Source organism: Myxine glutinosa, chromosome 2 (genome assembly GCF_964187855.1).
Source record: "Myxine glutinosa chromosome 2, kmMyxGlut1.1, whole genome shotgun sequence".
NCBI lineage: Eukaryota > Metazoa > Chordata > Myxini > Myxiniformes > Myxinidae > Myxine > Myxine glutinosa.
The window spans coordinates 70,371,653-70,399,480 of NC_136262.1; the positions used below are offsets into that span (position 1 = coordinate 70,371,653).

At 43.3% G+C, this 27,828-nt stretch overlaps 1 protein-coding gene across 1 annotated transcript in view; it reads right to left on the minus strand.

Annotated features, from left to right (window-relative positions):
- Positions 1–27,828, minus strand: part of NEO1 (neogenin 1) — a 389,738-nt gene that overhangs the window by 331,687 nt on the left and 30,223 nt on the right. The window contains exon 6 of the mRNA XM_078773416.1: positions 1,326–1,480. Within this exon, the coding sequence (XP_078629542.1) occupies positions 1,326–1,480 (155 nt within the window). The remainder of the gene's footprint in view (positions 1–1,325; positions 1,481–27,828) is intronic.

The window sequence follows — 27,828 nt, forward strand, 5'->3', positions numbered from 1 at the left end:
TCAGCATGTCTCCGAGGTAGCAAAATGTTTTCACAACTTCCAGCCTCATGCCGTCTCCAAGATCCAACTCAACATTTCCTCCATCTGCAGCTCCCTCTGTGCACACCTTACATTTGAATGTAGCTGCCACACTTGTCAATGACCCTCTCAGACCGCTACATTTTTGATGAACCCACTCAGCGCACATTGTACATTGAATGGAGTTCACTCCGACACCCTTCCTGCACACAGCACATGGCCACTTTCCAGTTCTTTCCACCTCACCACATGCTTTACCATTTGCCATCACCTTCGGCTTTCCTATATTCACCTTCAGACCTTTTGTCTCCATACATTCCTTCCACTTGTTCAGCTTTTCCTTCAGTCCGTCCATACTTTCTGCAATCAACACCAGATCATCTGCATACAACAACTCCCACGGTAAACCCTCCTTTACGTTCTGAGCCAGCACCTCCATCACAGCTACAAATAGTAGTGGACTTAGTACCGACCCCTGATGCACTCCCACCTTCACCTCAAACTCACCACTGTTCCCGTCCTTCGTCCTTACAGCTGTGCACGCTCTTTTGTACATTGCCATCACTACTCTGATCAACCATTCCTCCACTTCTAACTTCCTCAATGCCCATGTCAATACTTTGCATGGAACCCTATCGAATGCTTTCTCCAGATCAACAAACCCAAGAAACAACTTCTTCCTCTTCTCCATGTACTTCTCCTCCAACTGCCTCACAATAAAGAGCACGTCTGTCGTTCCTCTTCCTGGCATAAATCCAAACTGCATTTCGTTGATCTTCACCTTATTCCTTATCCTCCTCTCCAACACCCTTTCCAATACCTTCATTCCATGCTCCAATAACTTTATCGCTCGGTACGAGCCACACTCCAGAGGGTCACCTTTCCCCTTGTATAGAGGGACGAGGGTACTCAGTCCCCAAACCACTGGAATGCGGCCTTCTTTCACCACCAGATTACAGATCTCTGTCATTCTCTTCACACCCCAACTTCCTGCTACCTTCAACATATCTCCCACAACTCCCGTCGGCCCTCCCGCTTTTCTACTCTTCATTGCTTTTATCGCTTCCTCAGCTTCCTTCTCAGTTCAGGAAAGGAAGCATCAGGAAGCTCAAAGAAGCATTGATGCTCAGGAAGCATCAATCCGACAGCTTGTAATCGGATCTGGAATAAAATACAGACTAGACAGCTCAAATGTAAGTGTGACACTTCTGCACCATCCTGTTGGACACTTGAAAAAAAAAACTTTCATATGAAGTGAAAAAATATAACTTATTGAATTGCCTCATAATTTAGCAGAACAATCGTACCACAATTTGGAAATAATCGCTGGGAATGACGACGTCCCCGTTCTTTACCCATGTGACAGAGGGTGCTGGATTTCCTGCCACATCGCAAGGCAGATCCAGGTCAGCACCTTCTCGGGCCCACATGTTACGTGGTCGTCTCAGGAAATGTGGAGGACCTGCCAAAAAAAAAAACATAAAGGGGGTACAAAGTATTTTCAACAGCAGATAGACACCACTATGATTCCGATCAACCAATAAGAAAAAGTTTTGAATCTCAGATGGCGAATGATGATCAAGTCATGTAACATGCTGCTAACTTAGAAGGTTTGAACATGGATACAGGATAAAACAACAATAGTTTTACAGCAATTTTCTTCTTTTTTCAGGGGTTTGGTCAAATGCTGGCATTCCTCCATATAAATCTGTCACTTTTTCATACAAAGTCAAGGCTCATGGAAGAACTAGAACAAAGAACCGATCAGGATGCAACATAACAAAAGGAATATTATAAAGAGAGGGGAGGGACCGACAACAGGGTTGAGGGACAAAGTAAAGCGAGAATTGGACAAATAAGGGATTTGGTGAGAATGAGGGGTAGGAGAGCACACGGGATGAACAAGATGGATAGAAAAGCAAACTCTCATTAAGGAAAGACTGAAAATTTGGAAAGAGGTGGAGGCTTGAGGGAGTAGGGTTAATGGGGGTAGAAAACCAAGCTTTTTTAGGATGGGGAATGATCTGAGATGGTGGCAAACAGCTCTCTTGCATACCCGAAGGGAACAATGAGATAAAGAGAATGCGGGAGTTAGTTAAACAAGTGGGGAAAAATAGGAACGAATGAGTGGAGGGGAGCAATGATTCTGGATTTTGGGAGTTTCATTAGAAGGGTTTACTGGTGAACTGCATACACATGGAAGAAATCTGAGTGGATAGGAGTTTGCACAAAACTGATTGCATCCGTTTTTGTAAACAAAAACATTCCATCTCCTTGTTGATAGTTTCAATCCATGTCTCTTTAGGACATTCTATCATTTTTTTCTTCCTTCCACATCCTATCATCTTTCTTCCTTCCACCATGAGCTTTGTGACATTCTTTACATCTTCAACTTCTGGTCTTCATTGCACATAACCATACCAACAAAGTCTTCTCTCTCTTGGTTCTTCTTCACTAGGATTGATATTCCAAGCTCGGAATTCTTTCTTTCAGAGACAATCCATTCATCTATCATATTGTTCTAATCTCTGCTCTTTTCATTATTTTTACACCTTCAATCCGCAGTGCCCATGTTTCAATTCTGTACATCAATACCGGTCTGATAGAGGCTTCATAACCTCGTAACTTTTGCAGATAATGGGTAAAATGTTCCGCCACACATTATCTGGATCACCCAGAATGATCTGGATCCAGACACGATAATTTGTGAAGTGATTCTTCACCCTTGAGAGATATGACCAAAAATGACATACGGTTTTTTTTTGTTTTGTTTTTTTTGTATACAAGATCGAGGCTCGTGAAAGAGCTAGCATTAATCACACAAAAAGTCAAACCGACACATAAAACACAAAATAAGGGGAGCGGTAGACAAGATGGGGAGAGAGGGGGAAGGACACAAACACAACATTTGAGAGCAGGGACATCGAGAGAACTGTGGGAGGGAGAGGGCTTGGGGGGAGGTGGGAGAGGGCTTGGGGGGAGGTGGGAGAGGTATAAAACATATGGACACTGCAAGGACTTCCAGGAAAGAAGTTGGAATTTCAAAAAAGTGTATCTGGGGTAAATTAGCGGGGGTAGAAAAGATCAAGGTTTTGGATGGGGGAAGATAAGAAATGGTGGTGAACAGCTGTTTTAAAGACCTGGAGGGAGGAGTGGGATTGAAGGGAGTAGGGGAGTTTGTTCCAGAGGCGGGAGAAAAGAGGAATGAAAGAGTGAAGGTGAGCAGAGAGCCTAGATTTTGGCAGTTTAACCATAAGAGGGTTGCTGGCAGTTCTTGTGCGACCTGTCGGAATATTAGGGGCACAGAGCACAGAGAGAGAGCTGGGGGAGCAAGGCCGGAGAGGAGTCGGTAGAAGACAGAAAGCCCACCAACCTGCCTGCGGTGAGTGAGTGAAAGGCCCTCGGAGTTAGCTTCATCACGGGAGATTCCAATGATTCTGAAAGCTTTGGTTTCAACAGCGTGAAGCCGAGCTAGGTGTGAGGCAGGAGCACCGGCCCAGAGGGGGGGACAGTATTCCATTGAGCTGCGGATGAAAGCCTTGTATGTGGTGAGGAGCTCAGGTGTGGCAAGGAAGGACTTCGCACGACGGAGGATGCCCAGTCGGCGACTGGCTTTGGAGGCCCGCTTGGAAATGTGGTTTTCCCAATATCTCAAATATCTCAAAAAACAGTATCTCAAAAAGTTATGGACGGATTCGGCTGAAACTTTGTGGCTAGATTGGGTATGTGACAAGGACGAATTGATTTGATTTTGGTGAAGATTAAAACACAGATCTGGATATGAGAATTTTTGTTAAGTGATTCTTCACCATTGAGAGATGGGGTCAAGAATTATACATAGCAGGATATCTCAAAAAGTAATGGATAGATTTGGACGAAACTTGTTGGACAAGTTGTGTGTGTGATTTGGTTCAGGATTCAGGAGATTTGGTTCAGGTGTGGATGCAGATCCGGCCTATCAGTGGGATACAAAGCATAAACTGTTCAGCTTGTATGTGCTCTACCGAGTGTCGTTCTAGTTTTTTAGACATTACCATGACTACTGCTACCATTTCTTCAGACATTAGTTGCCTTCTGATAACCCAATATGGATGCACTATCTGTGCTGTATTTTTGAATTCCACCTGTCACATTTATAGTTGAACTGCAATAAAAAGTCCGCAGTTCTACAAGTTTCGTAAACCAAATTCCATTAATTTAAAGCTTTTTTTCACAAAATGGGTTGGGTGATTAGTTACATGAACTTAAATGCAAATTTTAGTGGGATACAAAGACTGCCAAAAAAAAAGAGATCTAAATTTAGTTTTGAATGGGGTAATAAATATGAACCTTGGACTTTCATTGTTCCAACTCGCTCTGAAATAAAAGGCCGATGGTTGACATGGTCATATCTACTGATGATTCACAAGATCCCAAAATGTAATCTCATGAAAGTGCCTCATAATGTAGTCTCATACCTCGTTCATATGAGACCACAATGAAGGTGAACAGAGTAAGTTTTCCACGTGGGAAATATAGTCATGCGATCATGATTTTTGTGCAGCAAAAGTAAATTCAAGTCACAGAGTTTATCAAGGAATCACATCAAAGGTTTGCGGCATGTGTGGTCTATGATGCAAAACCTGTTTGTCGTAAAACATGAAACACAACACTTTAATAAAACAACAGTCAGGAAAAACAGAGACAATGTCGCTTTATGTGCTGAATCTTGTTTTAAAAGTTGTTGCAGAACAGCCATTAACATGTTTTTAATGAGGATGGTGTTGTGAGGAATATCAATTTTGGGGAAATTGTGCAAGGTTTAATTTTTTTTTTATCCCAATATAATAGGTTGCAAGTGTGCTTGGGATGCAAGTGTATAAGTGAATATATCTTTTGAAATACGTTAAAATGTGTTGTTATTTCACATGCAAAGTGCGCAAGCATCCATCTTGTCACAATAAAGAAGTGTCAAACAATACAATACATTAAGTCGAGATCAGATTTCATTACTGCAGTGGGTACAGGGACGGTTTGAACAATTCACCCTGGGGAGGAGTTTCTGCTCCAAGCTGACGAGAGCAAACAAACCCGAAAAACGTGTCCGTGGATGTTCCTTCTCTGAGGTGGGCTGGTCGATAAAATGGAGAATTTCATTTTCTTCCTGGTATTGGCTGCAGTACAATCCTACTGGGCTCTCTGTAGCTCTGCTAAGCTCATGCCCAACAGGTGGAGCCTATGCAACTGTTTAGCCAGAAGGGCATTTTTAAATTTAAATTATTTCTGGCTTCCCCCAGAACTGATTTGTGTACCACAGACAGGTTAATGTGTGGCAGGCATTTCTTGTTGCTCAGAATGCATGCAGCAATAGCTGGTGTGGAACTTGTTTCCCAGTACCCACTAAAGTAATGGTGTCTGATCTCGGGATGAGGTAAAATCCAACATGTGTATATGTGCGCCCAGGAGATCGAGAGCACAAACAGAGCGGAAGGAGGAACCCGGGAGGGAGCGTGAGGGGAGAAATACATGGACAATCAGACCAGATCATTGGACAGTAGCAATTCAACTGGATTCATTCTCATGACTCGTTAATTCTCACCACTCATTCTTCTAGCCCCGCTCCCATCTCTCACTTCTTCCGGGTGAACATTCGGCACCAGATAAGTGTAAAGGTGACAACTGATTGATATCCGAGGGTGCGATGCTGTGTGGTTGACGCAGCCTGTCATCCTTCCGAGGTCGGCAAATTGAGTACCAGCTTGCTGAGATGAATGTGCCGGTGTGTGCCCCGGTTTAGAATAGGTACACCGTATCTCTGCGTGTCGTAAGAGGCGACTGAAAGGGTTGGCGTCAGGAAGGGCATCCGGCCATAAAACATTGCCTCAAAAAGGGAACCATGATGATTGTGGTGGGGCCCGCAAAGATAACCCCCACTCTAGCAGGGAAAATGGCCTTAAAAAGGGGGGAAAAGGGTGCGATGCTGTGTTACAGGTAATTTGGGGAATGTTTACATGCCTGTAATATTTGTATGTACAGGTATCCCCCGCTTAACGAAGGTTCGCATTGTAACGGTTCACTACAATGAATGGTTTCATTTAGGCCTAGTCATCGCTTAACAAACATCTTCATACGCTGCAACGAAGGAGCTGCTACAGTGTCTGTATCTGGTAATTATGCAATGTCACCTCCGAAAAGTTGAAAAGTATGATTTTTTTTTTCTACCAGTTAACTTTTCAATGGGGTGATAAACTTTTCAGAAGCCTTATGAATAATTAACTTTTCAGAATGAAAGGGTTAAAAATAACCATCTCCTCCACCACTTCCTGTTGCCTTCTCTTCTCGTATGGAAACTTGCACGTATGGAAACTTTGGTAAGTGTTCCAGCTTAATTAACTTTATAATAATTGTGTTACTGTCTATTATTAGGTAAATAATAACATTATAATGTCACTTGCAACTAAAACCATCGTCATACCAAGCAGATCGCTTTGCTTTCAGATTGAAAAATCATGCTGAGGAAACAAAGTGTAATTTTTCCCATCTATCTATAATTCCAGTAATCTCTGTCTGTACGTTTGTACGTTTGTACGTCTGTTTGTCTGTGACCGCTGTTTCTCGACAACCACGGGTCCGATATACTTGAAACTTGCCAGGTATATTGCTGGGGACCCGAGGATGTGCCTTTTCAAGGTTTCATATTAATCGGACAATTACTTACCGAGCTATGTCCAAAAAACGATTCAACCAATCAGAGAGCAGCGAACGATCGCGTGTGCCGAACGTGGCGGACACACTCTGCCTCGGATGGCACATTTGAGAGCGTATTCATTTATTTCACGTTTGCAAACTATGTTGGCGTTAAACTATGTTTTAAAACTAATAAAACCGAATTTGCGATTCATTCGCTTTCCTGCGCGTTTGTGCACGCGATGGCGATTTCTTTACCAAACTCCGGAAGCCGTTCGCTTTGGACCAAACCATTGCATGTAAATAGAGGGGGGGGATTGTCACCGTACTCGCAAGCCGTTCGCTTTGGACCAAACCATTTCATGTAAATAGAGGGGGGGGATATAATTTTAGATATAGATATTGTACGGGCAATGCCCTAGTTATAAATAATGGATAACAAGTTCCCACATAACAAAGGTTCACATAATGAAGGGTGTATAAAGGTATGTAACCACTTCGTTAAGCAGGGATATCTGTACTGCATGTATCGCCATCGCTTGTTTCCTGCCATTTCTTGCCTGAATTGTAATTGCTTGTTTTTCTGCCATTTTCTTCCTTGCTGGCTTTCAAACACATGGGGTATAAATAACTGTCTTGACTTATCCTGTTCGGGTTTTGGTCACGATATCGTGCTCCTGGAGGTAATTATCCCAAGCATTTGATTGGTATCCGATAGGCCATAAGGTACGGCATGTAGGGTACACGTAGGGTAGATTACGAGGGTACACATAAGGTACGATAGGGTACGAGGTTACGTTGGGTACGAGGGTACGTTTTACATTTTGAGGGTACGTTAGTTCGCTCAGCAAATTGACATGTTGCGTGGCTGACAGCATGGTTCCCCATCCATTGCAATCATCTCACAGGTACGGTAAACTGACACTGGGCACGCGAGGATCCAGCCAGAGGTGAGTGTTGCAAACGGTGTCTGTGGTCTTTGTATCGATGCAGTCAGCCTCACATACATAATTATCCAAGTCAACGTCCATCACCAGCATCACCAGTAAATGTTCCTTTGCGGTAAATAAATGTATATTTTAAGTGTAAGCTCGGCACTCAAAAATGTAATGATGACAATGTAAATAATACAAGTCGGGGAACTGCAAGAGGTAAAATTTGAAGCAGGAGCAGCAGTTTGCTCAACAGTAATGACAGAGATTTTCCGTTTATGACCCACTGAAGCCAGTCAACCTTATCTCAGATAAGTGGTAAAGTCAGATGTTCAGTCAAATATCCATGAATGTTCCTCACAGCATGTGGACTTCTAACCAGCCAGAATGGAGTTTATTCTTATTCCTCATGCACTTTCGTACCTTTTCCCTCCCTCAGCCATCCCAGGTCACATGTATTCCTCAAGAAACACTCAGCCTACATAGGTCCAGCTGGTGCTCACCTGCATTTATTTGTCCCTTTATTCGACCAATTGTGGAATCATCACCCCGTGTCTTTTTGTTTCATCCTTCTCACTGCAGTCCTTCAAAAGACTACCACTGCCTTGTTCACGCATGCACATCCATGATCTCTTTGACACATGCTGATTCTTTCCCATTTTGTTCTTCTCTAAGAAATCATTACCGTTTTTGCATTAGTCCTCCTTTCATCCTAGTATATGTTCATCTCACCATCTGTAGTCTGTAACCAGCTGCACTTTGTTTTTTAGCTCCTCCATGAGCCTAGAATCTTGCGTAGAATGAAAATACTTCAGTAACCAAAAAAAATCGTAAATTATGCGAGATTTATGGAAATGTGGGCCCAAAGCATTGTTTCTAAGACAGAGGCAGGCAGGCAAGGAATAATGTGGGGCGATGTGGGCCGAGTCCAGGGGGATCCCTGTGTTCTGAAGAATAGTCCCGTGACAATATTTGAAATTAACGTTCTGGGTCCAATTTTCCAAAACATTATACTGCACTGGCATGGAAACCAAGGCCAATTATCCACCGGCTTTCTTGGATGATAAAGCAGCACCTTTAGCCTTGCCATTACATCGGCTTTATCCAGTGGTGTCGGTGTGGAAAAAAAGAAAGAAAGAAATGTATTCCTCATATATAATGCTATGTATTGCTTGTGTTTTATGACCACCTTTTAAACACGTTTCTTGCATCACATTCCACCAATTCAGACAGATGTAATGCTGGTGGCAAGACCACAGAATGTCAGGAAGGGTGAAATAGCCCTTGCATTTGACAGAATGTGGCCATGCTGTGACATGGCTCTGAGAATTGCAAATTGAGCTTCTGGAGAATAGGATATCACAAACCAGGAAGAGATAATAGGGTGCAACTCATTGGACGAATGTGAGAAGGCAATTGCATCAAAGGTGAGCCAAGTATGCAAACATAGGAAGTTAAATTATGCAGAGAGGAATTTCTTGCATTATATGAAGCGCCTTTTCTTAAAGAAGAAAAATTCTGCAGCCATTTTGACCACATTTACTCCTGTTACTCTCAACCGAACCACCGGAAAGTGCCCGATGCAGCATCCAGAGGTAGTCTCACACATTGTCCGTGCTCGTAATGCAATTACATAAGGAACATATTTCCATAACTAGCAACGGCACCCGCCCTAAGGGCGGGGCTTCAATTGGGAAGCCCAAATGAAAAGGTAAAATATCAGAAATTGAAGGCTTTTTAAATTTTAAACGATTCATATAAACATCCGTTGAATCATATCACACGCAAATCATCAAAATCTAAACAGTACATGGTGCCCATTTTGAAAAAAAGATTGAATTCTGCAAAACAGAAGTGGCTGCTACACGTCTTTCTCAGTCGCACGTTTATGTGTGAAGAGTGCGCGCCGAATCTGTAACACGGAAGCGGCCGCGACACCTGTTTCTCAGTCGCTTTGCACACGCTGCGGTGTTACTTCGGAGCCGCACGTTTATATAGGAAGAGTTCGTCAGGAGTCGATCTACTCTCTCCTGGTACGTAGAATTTCAACAAAAGCCACATCACTGTTCATATCGGTAAATATTATTCCATCGTGTTTGGAAAAACTGGAAAATTGGAAAACTTGGAAAAATTGAAAAAACAATATAGCCTATTTTACTCCCAGGGGTCTCAGGTATACACACCCAAAATATCGTTGCGATCGGTTCAGCCGTTTTTGCGGTACCTTTGAACGAACAGACAGACGGACATTTGGTGAATTATAGTAAGATGTGAAAGCTGTGTATTTCACCATATTGCTGGGTGTAAGTCATAAGTTATTGTTCTTTGCAGGGTGATCCCAACTTGACAAGGTGACATTTTCTTGTGGAATGATGACCTTTTTTTGATGATCCTCTTTCATCGATTCCAATTGTTTTTCAGATTAAGTTGCAAGTAGGGATATTTTCCAGGCATATGGTTCCAGTCATGCAAAATGATCTCATAATAACCTGGGTTGCTGCCAAATGGGCTGTAAACAGCAGAAACCTTGGAATAAATTGTTCTTTTGTTATGGCCACATAAGCTCCAACGAAAGCTGCCCATCTGTTCGATCACCATTTCACAGCTGACCTGAGCAGCTAAGCTTCTTCCCATTGTTAATCGGGTTAGATGGAGAAAACTATAAAGTTTTCTGACATTAGGCTTCAAGAGACGGAGTAACCGCAATTTTGGATATATATCCAATTACAATACGCACATCTGGAATTCTTTCCACATTTGCCCAAGGTACTCAGAATGCCCACGTGTGTCAAAGAGCATTTGTCCATTGTACCAAATGGCACATTTGAAACAGTAATAGCTTTCAATGAAACGGGTTGTAAAGGGTCACAGAGGAAAGCTTTTGAGATGTTAAACAGCCGGGAACATATGAGTTACGACAACCACCCCCAGTTTACGTTCCAGTGCTGCTGCAGTAAGTAGAACTTCTCTGAGAGACGGTGTCTAATCCTAAGCATAGTGAAATGATAGATTAGAATGTTATGGGTTCAACTTTGGTTGGAAGGCAGAGCATTTAGGATTTGGATTCTACAAGTTTTGCTCTTTCTAGTTGTGTTTCCAGGGCACCAGCATGGCTGGGTCTGTGTCCTGATTGGACAAGGGGACGTGTGGGGTGTGATTGGTGAAGTTTGGGTTTGGTGTTGTACACGTGTGGGTGTGGTATTAGGGATCGAGTGTTGTCGTTTGTTGCTCACCTTATCCAGCTATTCGCACCATCCATTTTTTGCCATTCGCATCAGAGGTGCTTATTGAATGGTTATGTCCATATTCTCCCCAGTTAGACCACCCTCTCTGCTCTTGACTTCTCTAGGCTCATTCTCCCCAGTGCCATGCCTCCAGTATCAATCTGTCATTTGTTGGATGATCACACGGGTACCATCCAAATCAAATTTGTAGCCAGATTTTAGGCAATGACGTGCTCTAGCTGACTGTGTCACCTTTCCATGTCTAATTGCTTGATCATGTTCCTCTAGCCTTTTTGAAATTCCTTCCACTGGAGGGAATTGAAGCTAGATGAACATATTAGAGTAATTAGACTTGGAAAGGTGACAAAGGATTTGGATCCAGACACAGGAGCTTGCTATATCAGTTCACTTTCAAAGAAAGCAACTAGACACAGTTTGAAGGGCTTGTTTACAGACTTAATGAGGGGTATGGTGTGGAAGCTTGTGGCACATTATGTTGGGGAGTGGTCACCATTATCATCTTCTGAACAAACGTAGACATTTGCTCTATCATTTTTACACAGATACCACACATTTATAATGAACATGTAAAAATGGTATACATAATCTATGTTACACCTGTTACCCGGCCCCTATTCACATCCCCGCAATATCTCCCCTCTTTCCCCTTTCTCTGAGGTTTGTCCCCGATCTTGGTGGACCCAGTGTCAGGGCTGATTCCTAATTACCCACAAACTCCCACATGTCCAAACCCTGCATGTATGCAATGAATAATTCCCTATTCTATTTGTCGATAATTTTTCCTGCAAGGCAAGATGATAGGCTGGCAAGGCAGGTGGTAATGGTACAGGCCAACAGATGGAGACGCAGGTAGGACAGCCGGCTTCAACCACTTTATTCTTAACTAAGCTATTCTCCCACCGAAAGTGAGTCATCCTAAGCTATTTTAACTCATCTGGTTCTTCCAATCCCTCTAGCCTATCTCTAGCGCTGCCGCTCACTCTCTCCTGCCCAGGAGGAAGAACAAGCACGTGATTTGTTTAAAGTCTTATGATTATGTTAGTATGATTCTACATGCTGCCCTGTCTCCTACAAACTATTGAAATTGGTTTAAAATACCGTGATACTGTTTAAAATACCTTTAGTCAGTGTAGTATACTTCTTTATTCTACCAGGTGAGGACCCAGGGGTATTACCCCTATTTTCTCCTTTGTGGTCTTGCACAATCCCACGTCTGGGCAGTGTGGCCCCAACCAAAGAATTCCTGCCTGCTCTGCAATAAGGCACCACTGCACTCCTGAGTGCTACCACACTCCTAATCCAAATTCTGGGGTCCATCTTTGGCTCTCCCTGTGGAGCTGGTTCTCCCAGCACCCATTATGCCCCCATGACATTCACCACCTTGGGTCCTCTTCCGGGTACCCCGGCCCTTCTCCCACAAATTTAGTTCACCCATGACCTCGTGGTATTTGTAGCATCTGCCATTCAAGGCTCTCAGATATCCAGGGTGCATCTTTCTCCTTGAGCTCTGGTTCACTCTCAGACCACACTCCCAGCCCTTTAATGACACTTTTTCACCCATATTTGATATCCTTGTTCTCTTTCAGCACCAACACTGAAGCAGCATCCATGTTCCAAAACAGCTGAATCCCTTCTAGCTACCTATTTATAATAAGGTGATTCATATCCGCAAGGATGTGCGCTTCCTCTTTTTCACATACACACCCATTTTTACCCTGTTACTCAATTCACTCAATATAAATTTTGGCCCTCACAGTCCAATCACATCCACCATTCCTCATCCCAACATCCGTTCCCCAATTCATCCCTAATCCTGTTATGACAGGAGAAGGGTTGAGGAGGAAAGCATTCTACTCCACAAGTCATTCATTTGAAATCAAAATTCAACCACACAATTTGAGCGAATTCAACCAATTCTCTATTGATTCAACTTAAAACGCCAATTTGAACAAGTTTCTAAATCCCTCTAACATTACTTGTCTACCCCAGCAGTTTCCTATTTAATCTTCTGCCTATTTTCTATCCCCTGGCCACCGTAGGACCCCCACAGAAACCCTTCAGTTTCGATTCCCACATCCACCGCTGATGTGGGACTTCCGCCGGACACATACGAGACCCCTCACTATCCGTCCCATCACCATTCCCCCTTCCCCCACCTTTTTGCCAATACTCATGGCTGAAAACTACATAATTTACCTTATGTCATCCCTCTCCATGTCTTAAGAACTTGTGGGAGACATGTCTCTCCCCCCAATTTCCTTGTTTTGTGGCGAGGTGCTTTGAGTAACAGCTGAATCCATACAAATGGCTGCAAGAACCCTCCATTCCTGTGTAGCTTATAGGGGCCATACAGCACCACACACTCCCTTTGCCATCTTCTTTTGGCACTCAGGGTCTTCCAAAAGACCTGGAGGGAGCACAAGCTTTCACTCCTAACTATTCTCTGGGGACCTGTGAACATCTGTGCTCCAACATGCAGAACCCCCAATCCTCCTGAGGCAGCACCTTTTGCATAAACTCATTAGGGAGTCGCACTGGTTCTAATCCTAACCAGTCTGTCAGAAATGGCATCTCCTCTACTGCATTCCTCTTCCTTCCTTTTCTTCCATTCTACCACACACACGATCATTCGCCATACTCGTGCCCTCACTCGTAGTTCCACTCATACACTCTCACTCACTTTCACCCCTGCCCATGTCAGCACACATGGGCGGTGCAACGTTGACTGCCCACGCCAGGAGATCGGCACATGCCAAAATGCACACCACATACCAATGGATTCATCTCGGCCACACACACTCATGGTGCGGTGTCAGGCTCCAGTACAAGCAGCTAGTGTGCTGGGCTCACCCTGTATTGCACACTCTCAGACATACACACACCCTCCTGGGAAGAGTCCCTGTCCAGACCTGCATTGACTGGATTCGCTCCCCATTAACACCTTTGCTCAGTGTGTCCACGCGCCTGGTCATGACACCTCCCAGTTCTGCCCAGGAATTTCACTTCTCATCCAGTTCTCCTCACATTGATTTCTGCAACTGTGAGGCCATGCACACCTCATTGCCCCCAACACATATTGATGCCCCCTCCTCCACACACATAATTTCTTACACTGACCTACTTGATATCACTTCATTCCATTATAGTTCTGCTTATGGTTTACTTTACTCTATCTCTGCAGCCATTCTCTGTCCCTGTTCTGGTTTTATCTGTCTCTCTTTTGATTTGTCTTTGCCCCCCCTCTCTTAATTATTCTCTCCCTTCTCTTCCCCCAGGCAGCCCTTACATCCCGTAATGTAGCCCCAATGAATCCCCTCTCCTACTCTGGCTTGGCATGTTGTTATCTTGTCCACTAGCCTTTCTCCCATCCCTTCCTGTGCGGCTGTTGCTTCAGCCTGTATGACTTCAATGCTGGCTTTCGTTTCCGCCTGACCAGCTTTTACTTTGGCCAGTAGACTTGCTATCATGGCCATTAAGCTTCCGGTCTCTGCTAAAGAGAAAATCATCAGGAAGCATACATGTATATGTATGCATGCATGCATGCCTGGTGTTGGCTTAACGGTTAGGGTGCTGGAACTTGGGATTATTGGGTCCTGAGTTCAAATCCCGGTCAGTCGTTGAATTAACACCAGGTGGGGTTGACTCGGCCTGTAATCCTTCCGAGATGGGTGAAATGAGTACCAGCTTACTGGGATGAATGAGCCATTTGAGTGTCCAGGATTGTGCGACCAGGATTGTGCCCAATAGCCAAGAAACTGCTTCAGCAGCCATATGCATCTGAAGAAGCAGGGGTGGTCGTTATATATATATATATATATATATATATATATATATATATATATATGAAACAGAAAGTAAATTCCTGCATGGGCCTTGTGTGAAAAAATTCTGAATCAACCTGGGACTCGAACCCAGAAACCTCATCACTTACGCGGTGACAGCCCACTGAGCTATTGAGTCTCCGGGATATCCTCAGAGATTTCACACACTAACACTGCGAGCTTTATAATGGCCGATGCCTTACATGCCTGCAAGGCAGACCCCGGATGTGAGTGTATGTATGTGTATGTACGTGTGTGAAAGTGCATTGAAGATGAACTCATCTAACAATTTAAGAATATATATACAGACACATGAAAAAGTAAGTACACCCCATGTAAAGTTTTGAATTTTCAACATATAGCTATTTGATCTTCATTTCCACAATATTGATAGATAAAGGTGATATAATATAACAAATATCATGAAACATTTACATTTTGTAGCCCATTGTATAATTTAAATGAACATAAATGCAAATTTCGCATGTGGAAAAAGTAAGTACACCCCTCTGCCCCCTGGATGATCCCCTACATTTATCACTACTTCAAATACCTAAAATTAGAATCAGGTGCACCAGCTCAGGTGCAAATGATTAGAACATCGTTAGAGAGGATCTTGGAGGAACCTGTCTTATTTAAACCTCAGACATTTAGTTTGGATTGTTCTTTGTTGTTGAAGTGTGCGGCATCACCATGCCTACATCAAAAGAGCTCTCTGAGGCCTTCAGAAAGAAGGTTATAGATGCCTACGAAACTGGGAAGGGATTTAAAAAGATCTCCAAACAATTTGAAATCAATCATTCGACTGTCCGGAAGATCATCCAGAAGTGGAGAAGATTCCAAACAACTACCAACTTGTTCAGGCTAGGCCACCCCAGCAAGTTCAGCCCGAGAGCAGACCGCAAGATGCTGAAAGAAGTCTCTAGGAACCTCAGAATGTCATCACGGGACATACAGGTAGCTCTTGCCACTGTTGATGTCAAAGTGCACGAGTCTACCATTAGAAAGAGGCTGCACAAATTTGATCTACATGGGAGGTGTGCCAGGAGGAAACCTTTGCTGTCCAGAAAGAACATCAGGGCAAGACTAAAGTTTGCCAATGAACAACGAGGCAAAGACCAGCACTTCTGGAACAATGTGCTCTGGACAGATGAGTCAACGGTAGAGCTATTTGGCCACAGTACCAGAAGACATGTTTGGCGAAAACCAAAGACAGCATTTGACCACAAGAACCTGATACCAACTGTAAAGCATGGTGGTGGAAATATTATGGTTTGGGGCAGCTTTGCTGCATCAGGGCTTGGGCAGCTCACCATCATAGAATCCACTATGAATTCTTCATTGTACCAGAGGGTGCTTGAGGATAATGTGAGGCCATCTGTCGGCAAGTTGAAGCTCAACCGAAGGTGGACCTTGCAACATGACAATGACCCTAAAGATACCAGTAAATCCACCAAGGAATGGCTGAAAAGAAAGAAATGGGGGGTTCTGGAATGGCCAAGTCAAAGCCCGGATCTAAATCCCATCGAGATGTTGTGGGGGGATTTTAAACGAACTGTGCATGCAAGAAACCCCTCAAACATCGCACAGCTGAAAGAATTCTGCATGGTGGAGTGGGCAAAAATTTCTCCCAGTCGATGTCAGAGACTGGTGGACAGTTATAAGAAACGCCTACTTGAGGTTGTTTCTGCCAAAGGGGGCAATACCACCTATTAGAGCCAAGTGTGTACTTACTTTTTCCACATGCGAAATTTGCATTTATGTTTATTTAAATTATACAATGGACTACAAAATGCAAATGTTTCATGATATTTGTTATATTATATCACCTTTATCTATCAATATTGTTGAAATGAAGATCAAATAGGTGTATGTTGAAATATGTTGAAAAAGTCAAAACTTTACATGGGGTGTACTTACTTTTTCACGTGACTGTATGTATGTATGTATGTATGTATGTATGTATGTATGTATATATGTATATATATATATATGTATATATATATATATATATATATATATATATATATATATATATATATATATATATATATATATATATATATATATATATATATATATATATATATAAGTCGTAAGTCTATTGGCCTGAGGATGGCTGCTGTGAAGCAGATGAAACGTCGCCTGAGACCAGGTCTGGTCTTGCTTATTTACAGTCTTGTTTTCTGCAGTTCTGAACTCCTCTGACAGTTTCCACAGGCTTTTCTTTCTTTTCTGGAGAACTAAGAATTTCAGTCGCATGTCATCTTTACTGGTGGTGGCTCTAGCCCTGCCAGATCCCTCTTCCTTGCAGTAGAACCAGTTTTCTGGAACTGTAGACATGTTGTGTTTATGGCAGGCAGAGAAATAGTGATGTTCTCCTTGTGATCAGGAGTGTGTGGATATCAGGATATGTCTTGCCCCTTGGACGAAGACAAGCAATTCAATTTTTCATATCCCCATCAGCATGGAACTTCTCTTTCTTTGGAGGCATTCCTAAATTTAAACGCAAAAGCATGACCTACAGTCCTACACTAAATGTGCAAGTCATAAATTAGAGCAATTTAGGCACTATATATGCATTAAACAGTCAAAAAACATGACACTCTAAAATGCATTGCAGATTTTTACATGTAGACTTCTAACAGTAAAAAAAAATTGAATTATTTTGTGACACAGAACCACTCAAAAGTCTTCATCTTCCTTTTTATTTGTGAAATTTTCATCTATTTTGTCTTACATAAGACATTGGCCTTTAAAGATGAAAGGATAAAATACGGAAATTTCGTAATGTTCGTTTTTTTTTTTAGAACAAAACTTCTTAAAACATGAATTTCTTCATAAAAATTGCTGTAAACTATGTGAAGAGTTTTTTTTCCACTCGTGTTGGCGACTCATCTTTTAGCTACTTCTGCTTTTAGCTACTCATGTTAAACATTGGAAATGTTTAAATTCATCAGCCCAATCACAGTTAAACCAAGCTATTCCTTTTCCTCAGCTAGAGTTGTGGTCTTGGTGTCGCTAAGCGTAAACGCATTGCAAAACGCCCTTTGTTTTTACTATTCTGTGCACTCTCTTGGGAGATGCTGCTTGGGTGAAGCTGTAAATCGGGCTGAGCTGTGAATGGTTGACAAAGGGGCAGTTTGGATGGCCCCATGTGCAAATAGGGTACATGTCATCGTGCAGGCATGACTGGAAAAATAAACCAGCAAAGCGATCTGCACATCAAACACTACTGCCAGCAACTTTATAGACTTATCACAACCCCAGCCAAGGCAGATACACATACATGGACACTTAGGTCCAAAGAGACATGCCCGTTCCTATACTTAACCCCCAGGAATAATTAATGAACATGGAATTCCTTGTGTAGTCCAATTGTTCTTGTCTGTAAAGATACAGAGCTGCCATGTGTGCATGCGCATGCATCGCAAATGTTTGCATTTCTTCTTTATGAGTCACAAAATTGATCACGTTTTAATTGACATGGAGCACTGTTTGCATTGATATTCGTTGATCTCCTCACGACTTTGTACTTTTGCAGAATTTTCTCAGATAAATGACTCAGACAATTTTTTGGATTCATGCAGACAATATTATAAAACAACATTTTCAATAGTTCTTCAGTGTATGTTTTCATGAGATTTCAAAAGTTCTGCTTTAAGCAACATCATGTGAGACAAAAATTAAGGAATACATTTTGCAACACAAATGGCAAACCCTTTTGATTGGCTAAAATTGATCCAAGGATTCCTCTTCAAATTACACTTTCATGATACTAACATGCGTTTCAAGTTCATCAATTGCATGTATTTTTTTTTTTTTGTATACTGAATCGAGGCTCGTGAAAGAGCTAACATTTATTTCACAAACAAATCAACCAGACAAACAAAATATATAAAAAGAGGGAGCGGAAGACAAGATGGGGAGAGAAGGGGAAGCACACAAACACAACATTTGAGAGCAGGGAGATGTGTGGAAGGGAGAGGGCTTGGGGGGAGGAGGCGTGGGAAGGGGGAGGGGAGGGAGAGGTATAAAACACAAGGGGACCGAAATTAGCGGGGGTAGGAAAGATCAAGGTTTTGGATGGGGGAAGATAAGAGATGGTGGTGAACAGCTGTTTTAAAGACCTGGAGGGTGGAGTGGGATTGAAGAGAGTGAGGGAGTTTGTTCCAGAGGCGGGAGAAAAGAGGAATGAAGGAGTGATGGTGAGCAGAAAGTCTTGATTTTGGCAGTTTAACCATAAGAGGGTTGCAGGCAGATCTTGTGCGACCTGTAGGAATATTTGGGGGACAGAGCCCAGAGAGAGCGGGGGGGGGGGGGCAAGGCCAGAGAGGAGTCGGTAGAAGACGGAAAGACCACCAACCTGCCTGCGGTGAGTGAGTGAAAGGCCCTTGGAGTTAGCTTCATCGCGGGAGATTCCAATGATTCTGAACGCTTCGGTTTCATCAGCGTGAAGACGAGCTAGGTGTGAGGCAGGAGCACCAGACCAGAGGGGAGAGCAGTATTCCATAGAGCTGTGGATGAAAGCCTTGTAAGTGGTGAGGAGCTCAGGTGTACCAAGGAACGACTTCGCACGACGGAGGATGCCCACTCGGCGACTGGCTTTGGAGGCCAGATTTGAAATGTGGTTTTCCCAGGAAAGATCATGGCAGATAGTGAGACCCAAAAGATTGAGTGACAGAACTTCTTGGAGAGGATTATTCAGAAAGTGGATGGGAAGGTTGTCCAGTCGGTCTTTTCGGAGAGACATCGTAAGAGTGTGAGATTTGTCAGGATTGAAAGACATGTTCCATTTGTTTGCCCAGTCTGATTTTGTCCAGGTCTGCAGAGAGTGAGGAGGCTGCAGACTGCCGATCTGAGGTATGAGGAATGGAGCGACAGAGAGTAGAGTCGTCAGCAAAGAGATAGAGAGGATTTTCAAGAGAGTCAGAGAGATCATTGATGAAGACCAGAAAAAGCACAGGGCCCAGAACACTGCCTTGGGGAACTCCAGCCTAAACAGGAAGAGGAGATGAGAGAAACCCATTCAGGGCCACACGTTGACTACGACCAGAGAGGAAGTCCGCCAGCCATGCGTGGAGATTTCCATGAATACCAAAGGAGGAGGGTTTGGTGAGCAGAGCGGGGTGCCAGACCGTATCGAAGGCACGTGAAATGTCAAGGGAGACAGCTCTAATTTCCTGTTTGGCGTTGAGGACCTCCATCCATTGTTGAGAAAGCAGAAGCAGCATGTCCAGAGTAGAGTGACCTGGTCTGAAACCAAATTGATGGTCAGAGATCAAGCCATTGGAGAAGAGGAAAGATTTCATATCTGAAGCAATGATGGATTCCATGACTTTGCTGATAATTGGGTGAAGGCTGATTGGTCTGTTGTTGCTAGGATCTGTTTTTGCACCTTTTTTGTGCAAAGCGGTGATGTTCGCTGATTTCCAAGCAGATGGCAGATGACCTTGAGCAAAAGAGAGGGTGAAGAGAACAGAAAGAGGGAGTGAAAGAGCGGAAGAACATGATTTTAGGACCCGTGGGCTGATGCCGTCAGGACCAGTTGCAGAATCAGAGTCGAGGGTTGACAGAAACTTTTCCACCTTGTCAGGAGGAAAGGACACAGAGTCCAGGAGCAGCTGGGTACGACTGGGTACGGTGGGTACAGAGAGGGATGGGTTTGGGACACAAGATTTAGAGGCAAACACAGAGTTGAGGCATTCAGCTTTTTCATGTGCGGAGTCGGCCGTGTAGCCGTTTGAGGTGAGGGAGGGGATGGAGGGGGAACAAACACCAGAAACAGATTTGACCAGAAGCCACCAGGATTTGGAAGAGGGAGACAGATAAGAGAGTTCGGTCTTGAGAACGGTGAGATATTGTTTCCTGGCTCTCCTGAGGGTGGACACACACTTGTTTCGGGCTTTGTGAAAGGAAATGAGATTTCCTTCCGTTGGATTTGCTTTCCAGGAGACGAAAGCAAGTTGTTTCTGGGCAACAGCCTCACCACAAGATTCCGTGTACCATGGACGGGAGGAAGGGTATGACAACTGAAGACGAGATGGGATAAATCTGTGCATGAGAGAGAGAGAGCAATTTACTTTGAAAGAATTCCCAGGATGAGTTGATGTCAAAGGCGGTAAAGATGGGAGACCAGTCCAGATGATTGATGGCTGCTTGAAGACCGTGCCAGTTGGCCTGAGTGAAATGCCAGACTCGTCGACGCTGAGGAGGCTCTTTGAGAATAGTCAGAGAGATGTCCACTTTAACAAGCACATGATCAGATGAGCTGATTGGAGCAGAAGAAGAGCAGCAGACATTTTCAGGGAAGTTAGTCATAACCAAGTCCAGAAGAGAAGATGCTCCATTTACTGAGATCCGGGTCGGGAAATTGACAGATTGTGTCAGTCCCAGTGAGTCGCAGAAGTCCTTTGCTGAAGAGCCATGGCTGGTGAGAGAGGTACCCACACCCAGCCAACTGGCATGGTGACAATTGAAATCACCACATATGAGGAAGAGAGAGTTGGGATGGGTAGATAGAAGTTGGTCCATATTATCAGACAGCGAGATGTAGATGATGATTCGCAAATTGGCAAATAGCTAGGCTAACCCCCGCTCTAGCAGGGAAAATGGCCTTTAAAATGCATGTTGTTGTGTTGTGTGTTGAGATGTAGATGGAGTCATCACTGTTTGGTGGACGGTACAACACACATATGAACAAAAGGTGGGAGCGAAGGGGAAGCCGTAGCCAAAGGTATTCCTGGGGGTGAGGTGGAGAGAGGGCAGTGGAGGGCGAGTGAGGAAGAGAGTTTTTTTTTAAAAGATAGCAACCCCACCTCCAGGACGAGGCTCAGGTCTATCATACCGGAGGAGGGAGTAACCTGGGAGAGATACCAAGGCATCAGAGACATCATGAAGGAGGAAAGTTTCTGTTAAGCAGATCACATCTGGTTTGTCAGAAGCAACTGTATGGAGAGATCAGTCAAGTTTAAGCGAAGGCCCCGGATGTTTGAGGTCCATACCGTTAATGAAGAGGAAGGGGGAGCATCGGATACAGAACAGGGGGGGGAGGGGTAGGGTAAGATGTGGAAGAGGAGGAAGAGGGAGGGAGAGCTGTTGAAGTTGTGTCAGAGATTACAGAGATTTCAGAATAGCTTGGAGAAAGGGAAGAATGGGGCGGACAAAAGGTTTGATGGAGATTGGGTGAGGCACAGTGAGGTGTTATTTGAGGAGGGGGTAGAGCGAGGCAGAAGGTTGGGGGAGATGAAGGTGAAAGTTGGAAGGGGGAAGAAGCAGGGAGGATGCTTTCAGGAGGAGGGGTGAGAGGGGAGTCTAGGAGGGGAGGAGCGAGGGAGTGTCTCGGAGGGGAGGGGTGTGGGGGGAGTTTAGGAGGGAGGGGAGGGAAGGGGCAAGGGGGGAGATTTGAAAGGGATGGGTGATGGGGAAGATTTGGAGGGGAGGGGCAAGGGGGTAGATTTGGAGGGGAGGGTTGATGGGCAAGTTTTGGAGGGGAGGGGTGATGGGGAAGTTTTGGAGGGAAGGGGTGATGGGGAAGATTTGGAGGGGAGGGGCAAGGGGGAAGATTTGAAAGGGATGGGTGATGGGGAAGATTTGGAGGGGAGGGGCAAGGGGGAATATTTGAAAGAGATGGGTGATGGGGAAGATTTGGAGGGGAGGGGTAAGGGGGTAGATTTGGAGGGGAGGGGTGATGGGGAAGTTTTGGAGGGGAGGGGTGAGATTGGATTTTGAAAAGTGTATGATTCATGGGAAACTAACATTTTTTGCAAAATGAGTTTGAGACCTTCGAGTCAAAAATACGTTTGGGGACACTGAAGGAGGGGTGGAGGGCTGGAGAGTTTCGGGAATGTAGAGAAGAGGAACTGTAAGAGATGGGTTTTTTTTTTTTTTTGGAATGAATAGATTTGGTGAGCAAGACAAAAGTATCCTTTTGTAGGAGAAGAAGAAAAAGGTGTTATAATATATGACAGAAAACAGTTGTTCAGGGGAGAGATTAAACATTTCTAACCACGTGATCGCGTGATCACGAACAACGTGAACGAAGAACGAACGAACAAATAAGAACAACAAATAAACGAATAAGAACTGAGAAGGAAATATTTTTTTTGGGGTTTTTTTTTGAGTCGAGATATTCAACAAGGAAGTATGGGGTAAACGACTGGAACGAAACAGAGAACGAAAGTAATTGCAGCGCATTCGACGAACCGCTGAGAGAAAACAAAACCACAAGGTCGGAGACGGTAGCCTAAGCCCACTAGTACTAGTACTAGTACTAGGCCTCAGAATACTCGACACGCATTAACCGACGATTGTGTATACATGTACGAAAAATTAACACCGAAAATTTTCCTAAAGACACGCTATAGGCACACACACCGAAAGATAGATAGTCTCGACAAAAACACAATTGTGAAAAAATTACTTAGCTTCGAAAGCGTGAGCGCATGGACAGCTTCGAAAAGACGTGACCTCGCCGACAAAGATCTCGCGAGATCTCGTGATGTATTTTTGAAAACGGTGCAAGTTTACAACTAGATATCTGAGATCACAGAGTGATCGCCAAGGGTAAGCCTGATCCACTAACTGGGAGAGGCTAATGCGATCGCCCACAAATTACCCTTCACCAACAATCCAATGATGGCCATATTTTGCTCGGACCACCAAATATGACCTTGACTTTCAACATTTAGGGATAGAATGTAAAATCTATCCACAAAACTCAACATCATAAAAATAGGAGGAAGGTTATTCAAGTTATAATCAAAAAGGTGCTTTTTGTTCATTTGGTCACAATCTGAAAAAAGTAGGTCAAGGATACGAATCAAATATCAGGTGCACAACTTCAGTGCAGGCACAATATTATGATGCAAAAACATATTGGGAGGCCAAGCGGTCTTTGAGATTCTGCATTGGCAAAATTTAGTGATGACAAAAACATGTTATTTATTCAGAGCTCCATTTTACATTTAACCCGGCTGGGTATGAGGTAAATTAAGTGTAAATGTGATTTGCTCATGGCTATTTAGGGAGGGTAATTTAGTTCTGATGGGACAAACCTCGGTCGAGTTGTGGTAAAATTTTGAAAATGTATATAATTGGGTCATGACCTTAAAATTAGGTCAAGGTCAAAAAAGTTATGTCAACCCCGCATACTTTGTATTCCCATTATAGATGAAAAATTTCATTCCGTAGGTCCCAGCCAGATCCAATATACAACTCTGAATATTGGCAGAAAAAGGGAAGAAACCTAAATGTTTGTTTAGTAATTCTAGGGTTGTAAGACCTTGACCTTTAACCCAGAAGGGTATGATGTAACAACAGGCATTTTAAAGGCCATTTCCCTGCTGGAGCGGGGGTTGGCCTTGTGGGCCCCATGATAAGCTTCTCCATTTTGCCCTATTTTCTACATCTCCCCTAGTTAACCCCCTTGCCCGCATTTCTTCTTCCACCACCTTTAGCCAAGTCTTTCTCGGTCTTCCCCGTCCTCTACTTCCTTCTCCATTCATTTCCATCACTCTTCTCAACCAGTCACTTTCATCCTTCCCCAACACATGACCAAACCATCTCAACCTGTTTCTCTTCACAGCATCCATCACAGGTTATATTCCTATCATCTTTCGCAATTCATCATTTGTCTTCCTCTCCATCAATGATACTCCGCACATCCACCGAACCATTCACATTTCCACCCTTTCCAGCCTTCGTTGCTGTATGTTCATTACCCATGTCTCGCTCCCAACGATCATAACACTTCTCACACATGCAGCATACACCTTTCCCTTCAGCTTCAACGACACTCCCCTCCTCGTCAGCACGCCACTCAGTTCCCAAAACTTCTTCCAGGCAAATCTCACTCCAGCAACCGTTGCTGAGCCTGATCAACCTTCTCCATTCAGCATGTCTCCGAGGTAGCAAATCACACCTTCCAGCTTCACGCCGTCTCCAAGATCCAACTACTCAACATTTCCTCCATCTGCAGCTCCCTCTATGCACACATTACTCTTGAATGTAGCTGCAACACTGGTTAATGACCCTCTCAGACCACTACATTTTTTATGAACCCACTCAGCGCACATTGTACATTGAATGGCGTTCACTCCGACACCCTTCCTGCACACAGCACACGACCACTTCCCAGTTCTTTCCACCTCACCACATGCTTTACCACTTGCCATCACCTTTGTCTTTCTGATAATCACCTTCAGACCTTTTGCCTCCATACATTCCTTCCACTTGTTCATCTTCTCCTTCAGTCCATCCATATTTTCCGCAATGAACACCAGATCATCTGCATGCAAGAACTCCCACGGTAAACCCTCCTTTACATTCCAAGCCAGCACCTCCATCACAGCTACAAATAGTGGTGGACTTACAGTCACGTGAAAATGTAAGTACACCCCATGTAAAGTTTTGACTTTTTCCAACATATTTCAACATACAGCTATTTGATCTTCATTTCAACAATATTGATAGATAAAGGTGATATAATATAATAAATATCATGAAACATTTACATTTTGTAGTCCATTGTATAATTTAAATAAATATAAATGCAAATTATGCATGTGGAAAAAGTAAGTACACCCCTACATTTATCACTACTTCAAATACCTAAAATTAGAATCAGGTGCACCAGCTCAGGTGCAAATGATTAGAACATCGTCAGAGAGGATCTTGGAGGAACCTGTCTTATTTAAACCTCAGACATTTAGTTTGGTTTGCTCTTTGTTGTTGTAGTGTGCGGCGTCACCATGCCTCGATCAAAAGAGCTCTCTGAGGTCTTCAGAAAGAAGGTTATAGATGCCTACGAGTCTGGGAAGGGATTTAAAAAGATCTCCAAACAATTTGAAATCAATCACTCGACTGTCCAGAAAATCATCTACAAGTGGAAAGATTCCAAACAACTGCCAACTTGTTCAGGCCTGGCCGCCCCAGCAAGTTCAGCCTGAGAGCAGACCGCAAGATGCTGAAATAAGTCTCTAAGAACCCCAGAATGTCATGAAGGGACCTACAGGTAGCTCTTGCCACTGTTGATGTCAAAGTGCACGAGTCTACCATTAGAAAGAGGCTGCACAAATTTGATCTGCATGGGAGGTGTGCCAGGAGGAAACCTTTTCTGTCCAGAAAGAACATCAGGGCAAGACTAAAGTTTGCCAATGAACACCTCGGCAAACACCAGCACTCTGGAACAATGTGCTCTGGACAGACGAGTCAAAGGTAGAGCTATTTGGCCACAGTACCAGAAGACATGTTTGGCGAAAACCAAAGACAGCATTTGACCACAAGAACCTGATACCAACTGTAAAGCATGGTGGTGGAAATATTATGGTTTGGGGCAGCTTTGCAGCATCAGGGCCTGGGCAGCTCACCATCATAGAATCCACTATGAATTCTTCATTGTACCAGAGGGTGCTTGAGGATAATGTGAGGCCATCTGTCAGGAAGTTGAAGCTCAACCGAAGGTGGACCTTTCAACATGACAATGACCCTAAACATACCAGTAAATCCACCAAGGAATGGCTGAAAAGAAAGAAATGGAGGGTTCTGGAATGGCCAAGACAAAGCCCGGATCTAAATCCCATCGAGATGTTGTGGGGGAATTTGAAACGAGCTGTGCATGCAAGAAACCCCTCAAACATCACACAGCTGAAAGAATTCTGCATGGAGGAGTGGGCAAAAATTTCTCCCAGTCGATGTCAGAGACTGTTAGACAGTTATAAGAAACACCTACTTGAGGTTGTTTCTGCCAAAGGGGGCAATACCACCTATTCGAGCCAAGGGTGTACTTACTTTTTCCATGTGCGAAATTTGCATTTATGTTTATTTAAATTATACAATGGACTACAAAATGTAAATGTTTCATGATATTTGTTATATTATCTCACCTTTATCTATCAATATTGTTCAAATGAAGATCAAATAGCTGTATGTTGAAATATGTTGAAAAAGTCAAAACTTTACATGGGGTTCACTTATTTTTCACGTGTCTGTACCTCTAATGTGAATGGCTATTCTGATATGTACCTATTCTGCCAGTGTCAAATGAATACTTTAATGATGTCTGCTAATTAAAATACTTTATTTTACCTTAATCATGAAAAATCTCAAGGCAACTGGATCCTTTTCTGACTCAAACCTATTATTTTCATGCTACAGATGCTGCATCAGGGAGTACACAAGCTATAAGCATCATCACAATCACAGTGTGCTCTTCACCTTATCAATATTTATACATGATATAAACACATTGTGATTGGAGAGCGAAATATTGAGGAAATTGTACAAAAACAACTTGTATCAAAGGCAGCAAAAAGAACCCCAAAAAAACATGATCGGTTTATTAAATCGTGTTTTGTTCACTTCAATTAATTGTATTTCAAGACATCAAATGACAGTTGGGAAAATTATTGTTCACAAATAATGCAAGAATTGCAACACAAATCACAATCCAAGTCGAGATTTTGTTAACAGCCCGTTTCAGCTACGGAGTGGCCTTCATCAAGGTTGGTAATGGTAGATGCTTAGATCTTTTTATCAATTGCAAACATGCGTTTATTCGCACCTCAGGGAGGGCATTAAGTATCTGAGGGCACGCACATGGCCTGTGTTGAAGATCCATGATGAAGGAACAAACTGGTTAAAACATCAGACTTTATGAGTTTTTATCTCTTTTTGTTTCGACAAAGCCTCAAGTTTTGTCTTTGTTTGAGCTTTTGCATTCTTCTCTCTTAGTTCTCACAATTTATGTTAACATTATAAATATATGTACCTCTTATCCGCTATCAAACCCCCCTTGTAAGTGGTTATGATTCATTCAATAATCGGATAATCACATTGCCCCAAGTCTGACTGATATTTCCATGAGTGAACAAGAAGAAAAAGACATAAAATGTCATAGCCCCCATGGTTTAAGCAATTTTACTGTAAGGGGTTAAACACCGCCAATTGGCCATCTTTGGTCGGATTACAAAACAACATCTTCTGCACATGTATTCTCTCATGTATTGTCTTCGTACCAAGTTTGAACAAAATCAGCCCATGCATGTCTGAGAAATTGTTGAGGACAGGTTTAAGCAACAAAATGGTCACCAGTCGGCCATCTTGAAACTGATCTCGAAAATAAATGACGTGCATATGTAAGCAGGG